The 19505-nt window shown below is 40.6% G+C and overlaps 2 protein-coding genes across 3 annotated transcripts in view; one reads left to right on the plus strand and one right to left on the minus strand.

Annotated features, from left to right (window-relative positions):
- Nucleotides 1–533: 533 nt before the first annotated feature.
- Nucleotides 534–2723, plus strand: LOC117298759 (mediator of RNA polymerase II transcription subunit 11-like). Its single transcript, XM_033782078.1, has 3 exons — nt 534–778; nt 1950–2090; nt 2573–2723. Exons 1-3 carry the CDS (start codon nt 631–633, stop codon nt 2698–2700), a joined length of 417 nt encoding a protein of 138 aa, XP_033637969.1. The 5' UTR covers nt 534–630; the 3' UTR covers nt 2701–2723.
- Nucleotides 2724–8946: 6223 nt separating this feature from the next.
- LOC117298482 (phosphatidylinositol 3,4,5-trisphosphate 5-phosphatase 1-like) overlaps nt 8947–19505 on the minus strand; it is a 45320-nt gene continuing 34761 nt past the window's right edge. For both annotated transcript variants that reach the window (XM_033781761.1, XM_033781760.1), the window contains 8 exons: nt 17946–18065; nt 16762–16865; nt 15694–15781; nt 13859–13955; nt 13240–13307; nt 12264–12347; nt 11022–11797; nt 8947–10210 (listed from right to left, as the gene is read on the minus strand). In XM_033781761.1, the coding sequence (XP_033637652.1) occupies nt 9995–10210; nt 11022–11797; nt 12264–12347; nt 13240–13307; nt 13859–13955; nt 15694–15781; nt 16762–16865; nt 17946–18065 (1553 nt within the window). In that variant the 3' untranslated portion in view covers nt 8947–9994. The remainder of the gene's footprint in view (nt 10211–11021; nt 11798–12263; nt 12348–13239; nt 13308–13858; nt 13956–15693; nt 15782–16761; nt 16866–17945; nt 18066–19505) is intronic.

A 19505-nucleotide genomic window follows, 5' to 3' on the forward strand; every position in this document is an offset into this window, starting at 1 on the left:
ATTTTTAAGGAATGGTACATAATAAGTAGGGTAACTATTTCCTACTCATGTAAATATTCTTTTAAAGTAATAAATCATAAATTCTTGAATGAGACAAAATAATTGGCGAAAACTTAAATAATGAACTTTTAATCTTTATTTAGTTACTACGAGTAAAAATAGTTACTAAAAATTAATAATTCAGGAAAAAAAATGTTCACACTTTAAACTTGATTCCCCAATTTTAAAATAGTCTCATCCAAAGTGGAATCAATTTTCCCGCGGTTTCGACTATTTTCTAGAGGGGTGGTTGAGTAAAGGTGACATTTTAAGCACATTACTTTCGATACTTAAATGTAAATTATTACCAAATTATAATGATGAAGTAATTTTATTATGTAAAAAACAATACCTCATGTTTATATTTACAGACAAATATTTGTTAAATGTAAACAATACAAAATGGTTACCCTCCAAAATTTAGTTTAACCATCCTCTATTTACAGGATGGCGACCCCCGGCTGATTGTTTTCTGTGTGTAAATAGTAGCGTGTGTACGCTGCAGTGCTGTGGACTGGCTAGGTCGGTACATCGTGCGGGATTTGTGTATCTCCGGCCACACGTCGCAGGCCCACGTAGAAAACCCATTGCATGCAAACAGTGCACGCGGCTGTAACACACACACACAGCACACGTTACTGCATGCTGTTTTGTGAAATAATGACTTCTCCCACAGAAAACCGCCTGAAACAACTGGAAATCATTGAAAACGACATCGCTAATGTGGTCTTAAATGCAGGTAAATTGAAAATCGACGTACACGTTATGAAAGTGTAATAACTTGGCCAGACAACGGGAACTATTTAATTCAGTTCGTACCACGTTAAAAAGGTGTATTTTGAAGAAATGTAATCGTGGAATGTAGTCATAAAATACTAAAATGTGAAGAAGAATGTGCGCCATGTTGGAACCCCTTTGACCTTGGGGGAATGTTATTTCGTTTACTACTTTCCGTCCGGACGAAATCAAAGCTGGGTTGCTGGTTTGTAAATAAAATTGCGGTCAGGGTAATGACAAAAGAGAGTTTGACCATCAGATCACCATTCTTAATCATAAATGCGATAATTTAGTGTCTTTATTATTCTTTTCTGACCAAAATATTGTATCAAAAGTTATTAAAAATTAAAAAAATAGTGAAAGTTATGTGCAATTCTCAACCATTTTGGTAAAACTTGTGATCAGATTTGCCCAAATATCACTTTCAAAAATCATGTAAAGTTTTTAAGAACATTAGGATTTGATCTTCAACAACGTGTCATGATTCAATTTAGTATAGAGCACTTAATATTAAAATAAAACATCAAGACAAAATATGTGGAAGAAAAAACAACAAACTTACCAGAGACTGACTGCTTGAAAAGATTGTGTTCTGGCTTGCATACAATGCATCAAGCCGGAGGAATGATTTCCTTTCCAGCGAATCTGCATTGCTAATATTTAGAGCTTGTTACGTGCACACTGAGTGAATGCTACCGACTTGCAACATGACGACACAAGACACAAAACAGCGGCCTCACTGAGGTAGATGAAGGCGGAAGACCTATCATTGGCTGAAAGTTGAGAGCGTCACGTACACATGTGCCTGTTTCTATTGTTTGACCTCAGCGATGGGGTCAATGCAAGGTTTTTTTTGCTAGTGTAACTGAACAGCAAATGGATCCATTTCAAGCCTGGATTTACACTGAAGCCATGGCCTCATTTGCCCCTGGTCTTGGCCTTTGTGCCCCTTCAAATGTTTCCATTGATTGTAGGATTTTCCAATGGAAGTGCCCTTTGCAAAATGAAATTGGCCTTGCCCTTGCCCTCTTAAAGATGAAAATCCAGGCCTGCATTTTGCGTTGTTTTTTATTGAAAATAGAAACTGTTAGATGAAAACTTCAATCTAATAATTTGTTGTGAACAAATTTCAGGTCGTGCTGTCGGTGAACTCAGTGAGGACAAACCTAATGAACATTTGACTGAGCATTATACGAGACAGTTCCTCAAGACCTTGGAGAAGGTTGAAAAATCGCTGTCGGAGCAAATAAACTACTTGTCACAAGTTGCAACTGGTAAGCAGGTTGTATGGTTAAACAAGGAAATGCAGAACTATGGGCTCAGGACTGAGGTCGTTAGTGCAATTTAATTGTATAGATTCCAAGAAATGAGTTTTGTATAGATTTTTGTAGTTGATCAAAAGTGGTCTCCAAAGAATTAGTTAGGCTAAAGAAACATTTAGTTTTATGGACACAGGCTCTGATGCCTGTACATCGCAATTTATTGTCAACCCTCCATCCTTGCTTAATGTTCAAATGTTGCTAACTGATTTAAACGTAAAATGTGTACAAATGATTTGCCGTAATAACCCTTCGATGTATGACCGTCTGAAGGATCGATGGTTACGATCATTGCAATGATGCATAGCTAAACAATATTATAGAGTTTCCGTTGTGTGCGGCTGTTTGATTGTGGAAATTAGACCAATCTAGATCTCAGCAGATGGAAACTGCAAAATAATTTTTTAAAGGTTTTTTGTTTTTTGTTTACCTCACAGGTCAACCACACGAGGGCTCAAGTTACTCTGCCCAGAAGGATGCCCAGATGGCAATTCATCGTCAAGAGCATCTCAAGAGTGAACTGAATGAACTTGGCAAAATCTGCGGAGCCAGCGAAGGGCAGTAGTTGACTTCAAGAATCATTCGGTAACGGGCAATACATGAGACAGTTATTGCTAGCAATAATAGTTTGACTTTGACTAAAATAATTACTAACTGAAGCATACATTTCTGCAGATAGCTGTAGGAGTTGTCAATTCAAAATGTCTACCACTACAAGAGCTACACGAGCACAGAGGCGTAAGGCTGTGTCCGAGTCTGAGGACATTGGAAAAGTTGAGAAGAATGAGACGGAGAGTCATCCTGTCCAGGCAGAGGAGACATCTGTTGGGAACATGGAGGAGCTTGTCCCTAGCGCGACGGTAGAGTTCACAAGTGCCACGCATCCTGAAGATACTGACAGAGATGGTCAAGAGTCTCATGCAAACACTGTAGGAGGAGAAGACAGTAGAAAGTCTCAGGAATTTTCAGTTGTTTTGGGCTCAGAAGAGAAGTGGGACTCAAAGGTGGAGGTTACTCCAATTCCTGAAGATACTGGCACAGGTGGCCAAGAGGAAGGAACAACCTACACCGTCAACCAAGAGTCTCCCACTGACATGCCTGGCCAACCCAGGGAGGTGATTCTTAGAAAACAAGACAGTGCCATGTCTCAGGCGGACCAGGAATGTGTCCACTCGCAAGAGAAGTCAGAGATGGAGAATACACCAGTTACTGACGATACTGACAGAGTCGGCCAAGAGCAAGGATCATCCTGTACCATCAACCAAGAGTCTGCCGCAGGCCTTCCTGACAAATCCATGGAGAACACTCTTGAAGAAGATAAGCCAGGCTCAGAGATGGAGATTACTCCAACTCCTGAAGATACTGACAGGGGTGGCCATGAGGAAGGAACATCCATCAACCAAGAGTCTCCCACAGACCTTCCTGGAAAACCGTGTAGAGAAGAAGGCAGTGTGAAGTCTGAAGCGAAACAGGTAGCTGGGAAGCCAGACTCTGAGATGGAAGATGCTCCAGTTCCTGAAGGTGGCCAAGAGGAAGACACATCCTCCAACATCGACCAAGAGCCTCCCGAAGCCCCACCTGAAAAAACCCCGATGGAGGAGTTGTTCGATCCTAAATGGGTAGAGCTGATTCAACTTCTTCCAGAGAAGTCTGATCCTGAGTTAGAGTTGAAGGAAAAAGATCACCAGGTAGGGAGCACAACTCATAAGTTTCTGTACCCTGTCCCCATGCTGCCACTTGCTGACAGTGTCAAACAGCAATGGGAAGAGGTGAATAAAGATCTAACAGAAGATACCTCTAATATTGTTCCAGTACGGAGAGAGGATGAGAAACGTTTCTGGAGCAATAACGATGACTATAGGAAATATTGTGAATCCTCAACGATTGATGACGATTATTGCACCCAGGTGACTCATGAAATTCGGGCATTCCAGTCGTACAAAGGTTCTGGCATTAAGAAAAGCTTCGCAATCCAGGATCCACTGCTGCACACTTGCGAGAACAGCTTCAAGAAATGCGATGAGTCGGCGCGGATGACGCTTCAAGCTTCTTCGCACGCTGTCTTGATGCTGAATGCAGTTGAGAACATTCTAAAGAATTCCAGTGATCGACAGAGTGATGCCCTTCCGTTGATTGAAGGAATTCAGGAGGCACTGAAGTGTATCGCCAATACATCGGCGAGAGTCATCGCTCGTTCGACCATATCCCGTAGAACTATCTGTATGTCTCAAATACACAACACCAAGCCGGAATCCATCAAGAAAATCCTCAAACTCCCAATGGACACAAAGGATCTCTTTCATGGAGAGTTCAAGGAAATGCTGGAAAAGAAACCTCAGGCTAAGAAGCGTCAACTGTCTGAGAGCAGCCACCAGAGCAGTGAGGAACTTGGCCCGATAAAACGCACAAAGAGCAATAAGAAATCCAACCCAAGAGACCGTCGTCATCAGTCACCGATGGACAGCCGCCCGAGGAATGCCAATGCAAAAAAACGGTGGCAGCCGCATTTTGATCACCAGCAACAAACATTTGATGACAGAGACCACTATGGGGGATCTTATGGGCCCCCTGGTAAATTTCCACCCTACTCCCATGGACGTGGCCCACAGCATGTGCCACCATATGCACAGCATGTGCCACCATACGCCCATGAGCAAGGATCCTACCCCTATGACATGTATGACTATGGGCAAGGTGACTACAACGAAGGGTACAATTTTGCTGGTGGGTATGGTGGCTTTGATCAACAAGGTGGCTCTGATTTCACTGGACAGAAACAGTTCGGGAATGTTATCGAGCAAGAAGGCATGAACCAGAACGCTCAGGAACGGATAAGGGAGCGCCTCAACCAGAAAGGGCATTCCTGAACAGACCCGTTGCATATGGCGTCGCAAGCGTGAACAGCGCCCTCAATGAGGTCAAAGAAAGACATGTACATGTATCACTGGCTGCGATTGTGCTGCATGGTGCATACCCGCATGAACACTTCCATTGCTTGGCCTCAGCAGTGGCAACTAATGCAAGGGGTCCATAGGTAATAAAAGGTGACTTGGTGTTGAACAGTAATGCCTTTGGGTCGGTTTTTAACCCTGGGCCCAATTTCATAGAGCTGCTTAAGCACAAAAAGTATGCTTACCAAAATAAGGTTATATATACATGTACAGTGTGTACTACACTATTACTTCCATTTCATTTAAGAAGCTCAGAGACAACAGAATTTAATACATGTACATTGTACCTGTGACAAATGGCACATTTATTTAATAAAAAAGGAGTATTCAAACACCTTGTCACATGGGGCCATATTGTACAGGCATCTTCGAGACAACAGATTGCATAGCATGCAGAAGGACTTCTGTGATTGATTTACAGGACATTTCTTTTTACTATCGCCAAGAAAACAATTAGACTTGAAATGTGAATGTTGTGCCTTTAAAGGCAGTGGACACTTTTGGTAATTACTCAAAATAATTATTAGCATAAAACCTTACTTGGTATTAGCGAGTAATGGGGAACTGTTGATAGTATAAAACATTGTGAGAAACTGCTCCCCCTGAAGTGACATAGTTTTTGAGAAAGAAGTAATTTTCCACGAATTTGATTTCGAGACCTCAAGATTTAGAATTTTAGGTCTCGAAATCAAGCATCTGAGGCACACAACTTAGTGTGACAAGGGTGTTTTTTTCTTTCATAGTTATCTCACAACTTTGACGACCAATTGAGCTCAAATTTTCACAGGTTTGTTATTTTATGCATAATGTTGAGATACACCAAGTGAGAAGACTGGTCTTTGACAATTACCAATAGTGTCCAGTGTCTTTAATGGAGACTGCCTGGAAGTAGTTGCCTGTAAATTGCCTCTTGTTACATGACCCTAACGCTGCATAATTACATAAGGATTCTCAAGTCAAACTCCAGTTTGTGATGCACTCGTTTTTCAATAGTCTGCGAGTCTGACGAGTATTCAAAGATTTCTGGGATCACTTTGGACCTGACTTTATCGCTTGAAGGAACATTCTCACACACTTTTAACAGGTCTCAATGTTCAAATGATAAGCAGCCTACTGTATAGAGTCCTCGTGAAAGTTTGGGTGGAAATTGCAAGTCTCTAATTTGATGTTGAAATAGTGTACACTTCCATTTTATTTGAAACTCTTTCAGAGCGACATTTTAAGCCATTGACACCAACGGCCATAAACAACCAATGGGTCTCATTCGAAGAGAAATTTTGTGCCCCCAGTCCAAAGGGTAAAATTTTATGCCATTTGACTGAAGGGTGATGTCATTGAACATTTTGACAAAAAATGCACTTAATCACAAGCACTTTAGTATTATACATTTGTACATGTTCCATCTCAACTTGAGCTAAGAGACTATTGATCTTTTTCCACTTTCACAGGGACCCTTTGAGATTGGCCAGATCACAAAACTGACCAAGGTTGAACATGAAGCCCTTCTTTATTACAAGAGGTTTTCAGCATTTCTTTTTTCGTATATAAGGCCAAATATTTCATAAAAGAAGCCTAGAGAAATGGAATGGTGAATTACCTACATGTATGTACACTGTTTGTATCACAAAAATACTCTTGTCTTTAAAACATAACGCTTATTTTTAAGATAGAAAAATAATGATATAAACTGTACAAATATATTGAGATTTTACTTTGACGAACAAAGTTTTGCCCTATTGTCATATTCAGAAGAAAAATGAAAAAGCTGCAAGGCAAATATTAGCCGCCTTTGTATTTTAACGTCTTTACTTTTCTTAAAGTTGTTGGACCTATTATTGGCCACTTTTGTACATATTTTTACAAAAACAGTTAACTTCATAGATTTTAAAGTGACATTGCATTCTACCAACTTACATGAACTGCCGTCGATTTCACAAAACACTTCCTAACTTCAGACAAATCTTAGGACTTAGGACGAGTCCCAACCCTGCACTGTAGCATGCAGACCTTCAGATTAAGTTAGGAAGAGTTACTCGTCCTAACTCGAGATAAGACGAGTTCTAACTGTTTGTGAAATCGACGGCTGGAATTTAAACAATCTTGTTGTTCCTGCAAGGGTTTGGGTACATCCCAAAATGCAAACCTGGTGTCGTAATATAAAGCACTGTTGCGATATTGACAACTCATCTGAAGGGCACTGGATACATGCATTAAATAACAAACCTGTGAAATTTGAGCTCAATTGGTCAGCAAAGTTACCAGAGAATTATGGAGAAAAAAACACCCTTGTCGCCCAAGTCCTGTGCTTTCAGATGCCTTGAAATTGAGACCTCAGGCGAGGTCTCAAATTCAGTTCAAATATTTTAGTGAGACATTACTTCAAAAACTACGTTACTTCAGAGGGAGCCGTTTCTCACAATGTTTTATACTATTAACAGCTCTCCATTGTTTGATACAAAGCAAGTTTTTTATGCCAACAAATATTTTAAGTAATTGCCAATAGTGTCCAGTGCTTTAAAGATGAATCTTGGTGCTTTTTAAAATCAAGCCAATCAAGTTGAGTTCCAATACTTCGAAAAGGACAATTGCATAAGTATAAAAGGGAAAATAAAAAAATAAAAAGTTATTTGGCAAAGCATTCATTCTAGAGTTACTTTTCATTATTGTTTTAGACGTGTACACTAACTGTATACAAGTTTGGTTAATTTACAACACGCTGGAACTAATTTTAAGGCTACAAAACATTTCTGTACAAAACAAAATGGCACATTAATTGTTACAAACACCAGTACAAAAAATGTTGAAATGGATAAAGGCTCTGTAGTTAAGAAATAGAAGACACTTGAGGAAGTTCTCTTTACAAAAATATTTAAATCTTACATACATGTACATTTAAAGGAACGTTACAGAATTGGTAAGAAACAAACATCATGAAGATCACAGATTTACATAAAATTTACACGCTCTAATGATGATGATAGAAGAAAAAATCCCTTGAAATATTTCTGTCTGAAATGTCAAAGGGCCTATTTGGTGAGAAACAATTAATCTAATTTCGCGTTTGGAGTTTATCGCTCAGTGAGCGTTTTAATCATTTTTGTTTGGGCATCGATGCAATGCACTATTTGTAATCGGTTTTTCACTATTCTCTCCTGACTCAAATGGCCGATCGATTGTCAGTTTATGTAAATGGTGGATTACATTAAGTGCTTACTCTGTAAGCAACTTTTTGCTAGCAAAACCAATTCTGTAATGTTCCTTTAGTAATGTTATTTTTTACAAAATGTTATACACAGTCTTAAGGGATGGTATACCTTTGCAGCCCTGATATGCTTCAGTAGAAATTTACAATTTCCTTATAGGGTGCCCTTTACAAAAAATGCCTTGGTGCCCTTTCCAAAACGAAGCATACATTTATTGGTAATAAAAAAAAATAAAAAATAAAAAAATGGCCATAGAAACCTACTTACACTGCAGCTGATGGGAATAATTCCCTTCTGAGAGATGTGTTCTAAAGACACTGGACACTATTGGTAATTGTCAAAGACCAGTCTTCTCAATTGGTGCTATCTCAACATAGGCACAAAACAACAAACCTGTACAAATTTAAGCTCAATTGGATTTCGAAGTTGCGAGAAAATAATTGAAGAAAAAAAACCACCTTGTCACTCAAAGTTGTGTGCTTTCAGATGCTTGATTTCAAGACCTAAAAATCCAGCTCTGAGGTCTCGAAATCAAATTTGATAAACAAAATACTTCTTTCTCAAAAACTACGTTGCTTCAGAGGGAGCCGTTTCTCACAATGTTTTACACTATCAACAGCTCCCCATTACTCGTGACTAAGTAAGGTTTCATGCTGATAATTATTTTGAGTAATTACCAATAGTGTCCAGAGCCTTTAAGAGAGAGGGATTCAAAAACATTTCAACCTAAAAACGCATCTGCATAGACCTTTTTATAGTCCGATCCAAGGCAACGTGTTCCTTTAAGATTTTGCCAATACATGTAAATCATAAAAATTCAAATTTTTGTGGGAAATTGTAAAAATTGGATCAGCTCAATAATGTAAAATCGACAAATTCATTGGGACTTGTCACTACAGTACATTGTATCGCAAATATTTTACTAATATTTCAAAGAAAATTGCCAGCAACTCTCAGTCGTTTCTACATGTCCTCTCAAGTGTTATTAAATGTACTTTAGACAGATTGACATCACATATGTAACTTTGTTTTCAGTTTTGTGTATTGCACAAGAACGACGCTAACCCTGCTAGTTCTTAGTTACGAATCTGTCCATATCCTTCAAATACTCCAACCTTTTTTTAATTTTGTTTTTATGCAAGTCGCCAGACACACAAGGCCTGAAGGCCACTTCAAGGTGTGGGCTACAATTATTTTTTCAATATTTCAACATTGTAAGTGGATTTACCATGTTTGAGGTGCACATTATTTTTTTAAATGAAACGCTAATGTAAAGGTCTCTCAAGTCCAAGGAAGTAAAATTTAAGCAGTCACTTGTTCAAAGTTAACTCACAAATGGCTTAATACTGGGGGATACCAATCTGAAGCGCTTCCTAAATGTCGGCAAATATCGTGAAGACATTAATTCTCTGCGATTTTCGTAAGCATTGGTAAGCCATTGGAAACGTCATATTATTTGTGAGATATTGGTAAGGAGAGGTTGGGGCGATCGAGAAAATCCAATCACAATTTTTGGGCGAATTCATTGCGAATTTCAAATATTAAAACTTGCAAGAATTTACACCACAGTGTGAGAGCAGCATTAAGTCCAAGGAATTCAAATTGAAGCAGTCACTTGTTGAAAGTTGAATTGCAAATAGCTTTTTGGCGGATACCAGCGCTTGTCCATCATTACCATCATTATAGCAGATGATCTTTGATGTCTTTATTTCAGTCGTGGCATAGATTGGATGCTATCCAGCATCCTGACTCTGTGGTCCTTGTCCTTTATCTGACACTCCACCAAGTCTTTGTCCGTGATAGTGTCCAGGTACGTCACGTTGTCCCAGCCGCTGTTCAGTAGCTGGTAACCGTACTGCGGGAGACCGAGATTCATCAGCCACTCCACTATGGTGGATGGACGACGTAAGACTTCATATTCCTGAAGACGGACAAGGAATATGATAACTTGGATAAGTAGAAGTTATAAGTGGATTATATCCAGGGTTTTTATTTCATCTGTTCTAGCCGAAACTACGTGTTTGTCAATTGTGCATGGCTGCAAGCTACTTTCTGCTAGCTACTTTCTTTGGGTGCACAGCCACTAACTTTGGCCAGACTTCTTGAAGACGCACATTTTTATGTCATCAACAATTTTAGAAGGTACAGTGATTGATGGAAATTATTCAATGCATTTATGTAGCAGTTATCAAGCATGATTTGGTGGTGGTAACCTTGGGTGTGATCACTGGTTCACAGCAGTTAAAGGCAGTGGACACTATTGGTAATTGTCAAAGACTAGCCTTCACAGTTGGTGTATCTCAACATATGCATAAAATAACAAACCTGTAAAAATTTGAGCTCAATTGGTTGTCGAACTTGCGAGATAATAATGAAAGATAAAACACCCTTGTCACACAAAGTTTTGTGCGTTTGGATGGTTGATTTCGAGACCTCAAGTTCTAAATCTGAGGTCTCGAAATCAAATTCATGGAAAATTACTTCTTTCTCGAAAACTATGGCACTTCAGAGGGAGCTGTTTCTCACAATGTTTTATACTATCAACCTCTCCCCGTTACTCGTAACCAAGAAAGGTTTTATGATGACAATTATGTTGTGGCTACATTGGAGTGAACTAATTTTCAGACATGTCAGATGGCAAAATCCTCAGGCGTTTTAGACTTTAAGAAAGACTCTAATAAGGTCAAAACTTTTGAATTTGTTGTTAAAGATAAGTCCCTTCGACAACCTACCTCCATGTCACCCAGCTGGTTCTTAGGTGGAGTCTTGGATTTGGCCGGTAGAGGAGGGGGAAGCCCCTCGATGAGTACATCTTCCGCTGGTTTCATCTCACCAGCCCTGACCGGCAGCGGAGGTTTGAAGATCTCCTCAAGAGACTGATTAATACTCTCCGAGGACGCCTTCTCGCTGTCGTTCGGCTTCTGCTCAAACTGAGCCAGTAGCTTCAGGACCTTTCCCGGAGGTTGCGTTCGCTTGAAGCTCTTGGCAAATCCCGGCGGGTATCCGGTTAAAGCAATCGGGCTGCGAGGCATTGGGTCTGTGGCGGGAATGTCGCCTCGGATCTCTGGTGGGGGAACCGGTAGAGGGCGCTCTAGATGGGGGTTGAAGTCGTCTCGGCACGGTGTCCCGGGTGTCCCGGGTGTCCTGGCCGATAAATCACCCTCGCCGGGACTGGATAGAGTGTGGTGAAGCTTCCTTTTTTGGGACTCCACAGCGAGACCAAGCTCGAGGGAGAGTTCCTTGGATGATTTGAGCATGGCTGATGTGAGATCGCTCGACATGACTAAGTCGGGGATGACTGGGCTTGATCCCTTCCTGGGAGGGGGAAGTGGAGGTGGCTCTGCGTTGTTGTCATCTTTCCCCTCGGGTGTGGTTGCCAGGAGTCCGGTGACCTCACCGTTTGGTCGCCTCCTGTTGACTGGATTAAGCAGCGCATCTTCATCAACAGTCGGTGGATTCTCCATGGAACCTGCTTTGGATTTATAGAATCTCTTCACTTTCCCTTTTCCTAGAAAACAGTCGAGAAGGAACGACTACCGTTAACTGCTCTGGATTCATACTTGCACTTTAAATAAAAGGTTGTATACACAAATGTTTGAACTTCGTTCGATAGTTATGGGAGTTCTGCGGTGAATAGTCCACCAGTTCCTAGTTGGTACATGTAGCTCGGTTACGCTTGGGATTTAAGATTGCAAAATGGTACAAGCTAATGTAATGTATTACCTACGTTGATTTTACAATTTCAAACGGTGAAGCATACAATTCCAGAATGTTACTAAAACTATAAAGTTATCAAATATTATAAACCGCAAAACTGTAAAGACCACGCATCTTTGGTGTTCACAGAATTATGCACCAGACCTGATATGTCTCGTGCCGGATAGCGTCTCAAAATCTCCCAGAGTTTGTGGCCAAACTCATTAATTCTTGATTGGAGCTTTCCCGTAATTGATACGCTATTTTTATTCACTCACCAGTTCTGGCTTGTAGTTTGGTGTCCATCTCTGGGACGTCCTGACAAAAACTGAAGTCTTGTTTCTCATCAAATGAAACCAACTCTGTTGAAACAGGGAAAGTAAAAGTGGGATGAAAGTCAATTAGGTTAAAGGCACTGGACACTATCGTTAATCACTTACTTGATAACGATCAATGGAGAGCTGTTGATAGTATAAAACATTGTGAGAAACGGCTCCCTCTGAAGTAACATAGTTTTTAAGAAAGAAGCAGTTTCTCACTAAAGTACTTGATTTTGATTTCGAGACCTCAGAATTTGATTTTGAGGTCTCGAAATCAAGCATCTGAAAGCATGCAACTTCGTGTGACAAGGGTGTTATTTTCTTTCATTATTCTCTCACAACTTTGACGACCAATTGAGCTCAAATTTTCACAGGTTTGCTATTTTATGCAATGTTAGTATAAACAACAAGTGAGAAGACTGGTCTTTGACGATTGCCAATAGTGTCCAGTGCCTTTAAACTGAGTGAGTGAGTCATTACCCGTGTGACTCAATTGTGAGACCATTTTCATGAACGTGAACAACCATTTTATTATGCCAATCTGTCAAATGTTTCATGAACAAATGTTTTTTAGATTGACAATTTGTTTTAGTCCCTTTCTCTAAAACCACGTTCCTTAGAAGGGACTCTCTTTTCAAAACGTTGAACTCTATCGGCAGCTAGCTGCAGTGCTTGTTACAAAGTAAGTTTTTATGTTCATTAATTTTTTTGAGTAATTACCAAATCAACAATAGTATTTAGGTGTGACTATAAATATGTGTAAAATCTCTTTTGAAGGAGTGTTGGCTCTGGTGGTGGCTCTGAAAAGAGCCGGTTTGGTCTTGACGTCTCGAACCGTTTACTCTGCTCATCTTCAGGAGAATGCTGGACTACTGGAGGTGGTTGAGCTTATGTATGGCTGGAGGGATGCACATTGTTCGACTTAATTTCTCACCGTAGGTTTTGGTCTTTCTCAATCCTCCGTAGAGACTTTCATCGCTTGACTTGACGTGTAAGGCACCCCTAAACAGAGCAGATACAAAAACCAAAAATAATCCCCAAGTCATAAAAAAACACTTTTAAAAAACACTTTTTTTTCCCCTAGCTTAAACAACTGTCATCACATTTCAAGGCTAATGAATGAACCCAAGTCCATAATCACCTTTGGCCTTGTATAATTTCAATGTTCTGGAGACTCGCAGTTAAATCCGATTCATACATAGAGCTATATTATAAGAACTAGAGGGCGCACTGGCCTATATACGCGACCCGGCATGCGCGCAGGCGGCCATTTTCTAAGTTGACAAAACAGGCATTGCTTAGGGTGTGTTTGTGTGGCCATTTTGTAAGTTGAAAAAACGGCATCGCGTAGCGTTCAATAAACGCAAACTCAAACGTGTGTTTCATATTCAACGTGCGACAGAATGTCGTGCGTGTCTCCTTGCGGTCCCGTCGCGTTTGTGCAAAAAGCATCACCAGTGCACCCTCTAGTTCTTACATATAACTCTATGGATTCATAGAACAGGGGACCAGTCAACCCCCCCCCCCCCCACTGCAATGCTTGAAATACTTACGTTATCTCTCCTGTCTTGTGTCCTTGATGAGTAAGTACAGCAAAGAACGAGATAGGAATAGAAGAAATCTTATCCCTCAAGGATACAACAAACTCTCCTGAAATATCACAAGGCATTTCGTAAATGAATATAAATGTAATGCTTTATACCCTACATGTACTTGTCTACAAAAAAATATAATAAAATGAAATAACATTGTCTCGGCCAAGTTCTATTGAAAGCAGAGTGTGGCTTTGAGAATCAGTCTTGACACTTGTGTCCTTATATATGTAGGCAGTGGACACTATTGGTACCGGTAATTACTCAAAATAGTTATTAGCATAAGACCTTACATGTACTTGGTAACGAGTAATGGGGAGCTGTTGATAGTATAAAACATTGTGAGAAAAGGCTGCCTCTGAAGTAACGTACATGTAGTTTTCGAGAAAGAAGTAATTTTCCGCGAATTTGATTTCGAGACCTCAGATTTAGAATTTGAGGTCTTAAATTAGGCATCTGAAAGCACACAACTTCGTGTGACAAGGGTGTTTTTTTCTTTTATGATTATCTCGCAACTTCAATGACCAATTGAGTTCAGATTTTCACAGGTTTGTTATTTTGTGCATATGTTGAGATAACACCAATTGAGAAGACTGGTCTTTGACAATTACCAGTAGTGTCCAGTGTCTTTAGAACACATTTCTCAGAAGGGAATTATTTCTCCATCAGCTGCAGTGAAGTAAGTTTCTATGGCAATTTTTTTTTTTTTTAATTACCAAAGGCAGGCCTGTATGCTTCGTTTTGGAAAGGGCAAAGGCACCAAGGCATTTTTTCTATGGTTTTTCTATCAAGCATCTGAAAGCATCTGAAAGCACAAAACTTTGTGTGACAAGAGTGTTATTTCTTTCATTATTATCTCGCAACTTTGACGACCGATTGAGCTCAAATTTTCACAAGTTTGTTATCTTATTATGTTGAGATACACCAAGTGAGAAAACTGGTCCTTGACAATTACCAATAGTGTCCAGTGTCTTTAAGCAAGACATGCACAGACATTATTGCTTAACGTTTTGAATGGGATGTTACATGTAAGTCGTCTTTTGAGTGGGATGTAAAGCCTTTACAATGTAGGTCCCATGTGTTGTGTATGCACTAAAAGAACCCAGTGCCCAGTTATCGAAAAGAGAAGGGGTTGGCCCCTGTGTTCCAGGGCCCAATTTCATAGAGCTGCTAAGCACACAAATTTGCTTAGCATGAAATTTTTACCTTGATAAAAACAGGATTACCAACCAAATTTCCAAAGTATTTTTATTAAGGATAAGCAAACAACAGCTGAATACCAGAGCAAGCAATATGCAAATGGAAATTTGGTTGGTAGTCCTGTATTTATCAAGGAAGAAATTCCATGCTAAGCAAATTTTTGTGCTTAGCAGCTCTATGAAATTGGGCATTGGTTAGAATGGATGCATATTGCACCATGCAGCACCTTGTAAAACATTAAACAATGCTACAATGTATATAAAGGAATGAGTCACTTTTCTTTTTCATACTAATAGCGAGGTTTAGCTGCACGTTACGCAAGCAAATACGCTAACGTGAACGTCAAAAAATTGTGTTGTTTCTTGGTGATGTCTCCACTTTGGGCTTTTTGCATGCTCACGCATGACGTCTGCGCGCACTTACGTACCTGACAGGAAAAATGGTAACTGTGCACGTATGCCAAGAACAATGAGATTTTAACAAAACATTTTTCTGACGTTCACGCTCATGTTCACGCGGAACGTGCAGCTAAACCTCCCTAATATCTTCACGCAAAGTTCCCAGTTCTACTTTGTCAGTAAAAAGATCATTCCTACCATAAGACTCTTCACTTTCGCTGGATTTAATAGCCACCAGGATATGCTGTTCTTCTAGATAGTCATAGTCCGAGAGGAGAGGAGTCAACTGTTACAGACGAAAACAAGAAATTAATTGAACATGTGTCACAGCCAAGCGGACAAGCATATGGGACTTTGGTGTGTCTGACCAGCAGCGTATTGGTTCAAAATTCCTGGTCTTGACACTTGTGTCCTTAAGCAAGCCCTTTACACACCTCTCTGGGTGCGTTCGATTAGCTTCCCCGGGTCGACCCTGACAAGAGCTAGTCGAACGATCACACTCGCCCTCTCGTGGTGACGCCGTGCACCTTGGGCCAGCCCAAAGTGACCCCGTTCCACAAGCAGCGCAGTGGGGGCTGACCCTGGTGAGCCCCTGGAACGACATCAAAGCTATTCGAACGTATCGGGGGCAGACCGGGGTCGACCTGGGGAAGCTAATCAAATGCACCCTCTACTCAGGTTGCCCCCCTCCCAGTTGGCCCTGGGGCATAATGGCCGACCTTTTCACACTATGATCGCTCTACCCCCGGTCAACCCTGGCAAATGGGCATATTCCGGGGAATGGCCACCCCTGCTCTGGAGTGGGGTAGGCAGCAAAACCCTGGGTTATTCTTGAAGGGTGCCACTTGGCCACCTCTCCGACGAGTGTAACGCTCGTGGGGGACGGAGCGCCGCTGGCCCCCACGAACCACCACTCCGACGAGTGCCTCCGACTCAATAGGGACCTACATGTAGGCAAGGGCAGTTAGAAAGTGCCCTAGGGTAACCGTGGGGGTAAAACAACTACATGTATAAGGGCCTCTCCGGGGCTGTATTCACTTGGGATATAAGACATAGAATGTGACAAGGGCTCAAGGCACTTCAGAATTACTGCTTCTTCCTTAAGATGGGACAAAAGCCGCATGTCTCGTTGTTATGTAATAAGAACCTAGTACACTTATCAATATCATTAAGAGCAGGGGTTCACGTTCAATTTTCTGAGAGTCCTTGGCTTCAATGAAATCCGGGAATGAATCTTGACAAACTTGAAGACCGATTTTGACCTACCCTAGGGAACTCCTCTACCGACCATGAGGGCCTGATCTGTGGACCACCTGATGCAGGTGTCTCCTGAAGGCACGTTCGGTTTAAACCACTCTTTACTGATCCAGCTGTGGGTATAGAGATAGAAAAGGTGAAAAGCGGAGAGACTAAAATGGCTGATAATGATGATTCATCTACCTTTAGCAATGTTCTTTTTCTGAAACAAGAGGATCAGGGGAAGGGTAGTGTGTGTATAGGTGTAAAGGCAGTACAAACCAAAATAAAATTCTCAAACCCCTGTAAAAAGCAGTTACGCAAATTAAAATGTTTGTAGTACAAATGTACCCGCTAGTTATAGGATTCTAACTTGCACACTCTGGGATGTAGTGGTCAAGATGTCTGCTGTAGAATGCATTTTAGGTCATGGGTTCGAATCCAGAATAAACAGTCAATGGATTGTGTACTGATTTTCTCATTTTGAACTTATGAATTTTTATGTATTTATTTTAATTTTTTCTTAATAAATTTTTATTATCTTTTTTTTTTTTTTTTTTTGGGGGGGAGACCTTCAGATCAAATGATGGACAAAGTATGTATATAAATAATGACCTAGACTGCACAGAAGGACTTTTCAACAAACACCAAATGAAACAAATACCAAGGACCTCGTTTGTTCAGCGGCTTTGGCCGAACTTCCCAAATTTGGGTAAAGAATGCCACACGTTCATTTTTCAAGTGTTAATTGGGTTCCCAAAGCTTAACGCCAAAATCTGTGCTAGAAGAGTGAGGTTTGCAGGGCACTTCCAGCCAGCAAGCTTGTGCTCTGGGAGCCCAAGCAAGGTCAAGCCCAAAGAGGTCGAGGCCATCTGACCTATGTCGATCTGCTGAAAAAGGACACTGGATTTGTGACAGCTGGGGAAGTATCCACATGCATGGGGGACAAGAAGACCTGGAGAAACCTCAGCCGCAATATCGTTGACCGAGGATACCCCTCGAAATAGAAGAAGAACTCATCAAAGATGGCGGTCAATGACGCATATTGCAAACCATCTATCGATGCTTGAATGTAAGCCTGGTTCTTTTTACAACCCTTCACACAAGACATCTATGATGCTGTCCAACACCATCATAAATATACCTAGCAAACCCAGATCCCGCTACGACATTTTAGTCACTTTGGTTCCTCAACTACAGTACAAGTAGACTACCTTCAAGGCAGTTGGAGTAAAACTCCAGGTAGAAGTTGCCACACATGCTAGTGAAGATGGTGGCAGCGGCTGAAACAAAGACTATCTTGACATTCTCAACAGCACCTCCTTGGAATCGTTCTGTAAGAAAGAAAAGAAAATGTGTCAACCATGGATTCTGAGATTCTAGCAATTTGCCGTTCAGGCCATTATTTTTTTTAAACAAGTGTTGTTTTTACATAAACCATCTTTACTGCTCCATCCACAAAAACAGGTATGAACAGTTTTTGAACAAGGTATTTCAGTTTTGAATAACGTATTTTAGTTTTGAATAAGGTATTTCAGTTTTGAATAAGGTATTTCAAGTAAACACAAGTTGATCATCACTGCCCTTAATTCTCTTTTGATGATGCATATATTCCTTTTTTTATAAATCGTTATTTTATTTCTTCATCTTGGCATAATTCTTAACACGATTCACTTGGCCCAACCCAAAAGTGACTTTTTAATCCAATAAACTTTCTTGTAAATTTCTCCTTTGTTTAACATTCCTTGTGAAGAGGAAGGGGATCGGACAAAAGAAACAATCAAGTAATGAAAAATGCTATTGTTGTAATCTTCCTGGTTTGTTTTCATTTTCATGCGGTTTAAAAACTCAAATGCAGGTAGGTCATGCCAATGGGTTCTTTCTCCTGATCCGGGGTGGCGTAGTGCCCGAAGGTTGCGTAAAAACAACCGATTTGGGGCGTAGGGTAACGGCGGGAAAAGACGAGCTCTACTGGCCCTCGCCACAGTGCGGTTCGTGATGGCGCACCAATGTAGGCCGATGAAATACAGATTACATTGTTTGACAACACTTTTGCAAGACAATCACAAATTTATTTTGCATGCTTCAAATGCAAAGTTAAAAAAGAAGAGGAATAAAGTGAAATTATACATTCATATCTTCAAGTGCTTTTCCTAATAACTCCAATGGAACGCTAGGTGGCAGCAAACAGACCAGGTAAATCCATTGCTCACGGGATTATGCGCATGCTCAGAACTATGTAACCAAGGGAAATTTACCTGGTATGTCTGCCAAAATCTCCCAATGAAACTGATATAAATGAAGGGCGCCCTCTTGTGGTCAAGCATGAGAGCAACTTTCTGAATGACGAAAATCAATGAATGCTATATCCCATGCATGTATTTTGTTGCACAGGCTGTATGCATATTGCATGCATTTTGTTCTTACCATCTTGTGCAAGACCACCCTGCATACTCTCTGTGGTGTACATTAGTCAATCAAGATTTTGATTATTTCATAGTTGAAGGTTTACAAGATTAAACCTTCATATCATGCAATTGTGGCGCGTTGTGGCCGAGTGTGGTTAAAGACCCTGCACACTACTCAAAACAACTGTTGGAATAAAAACTGACTTGGTAATGAGCAACGGTGAGCTGTTGATAGTATAAACATTGTGAGAAACAGCTCCCTCTGAAGTAACGTAGTTTTTCAGAAAGAGGCAATACCTCACTCAAATATTAAAATACTTCAGGCCTGAAGCCTTTTTAGGCATCTGAATGCACACAAATTTGTGC

The sequence above is a fragment of the Asterias rubens genome, chromosome 13 (genome assembly GCF_902459465.1).
Source record: "Asterias rubens chromosome 13, eAstRub1.3, whole genome shotgun sequence".
Classification (NCBI taxonomy): Eukaryota; Metazoa; Echinodermata; class Asteroidea; order Forcipulatida; family Asteriidae; genus Asterias; species Asterias rubens.

Coding starts and splice junctions, on each gene's coding strand:
- LOC117298759 (XM_033782078.1), top strand. CDS start 631: ATGCAAACAGTGCACGCGGCTGTAACACACACACACAGCACACGTTAC. Junction 779..1,949: donor TAATGTGGTCTTAAATGCAG/GTAAATTGAAAA, acceptor AACAAATTTCAG/GTCGTGCTGTCGGTGAACTC. Junction 2,091..2,572: donor CTTGTCACAAGTTGCAACTG/GTAAGCAGGTTG, acceptor TTTACCTCACAG/GTCAACCACACGAGGGCTCA.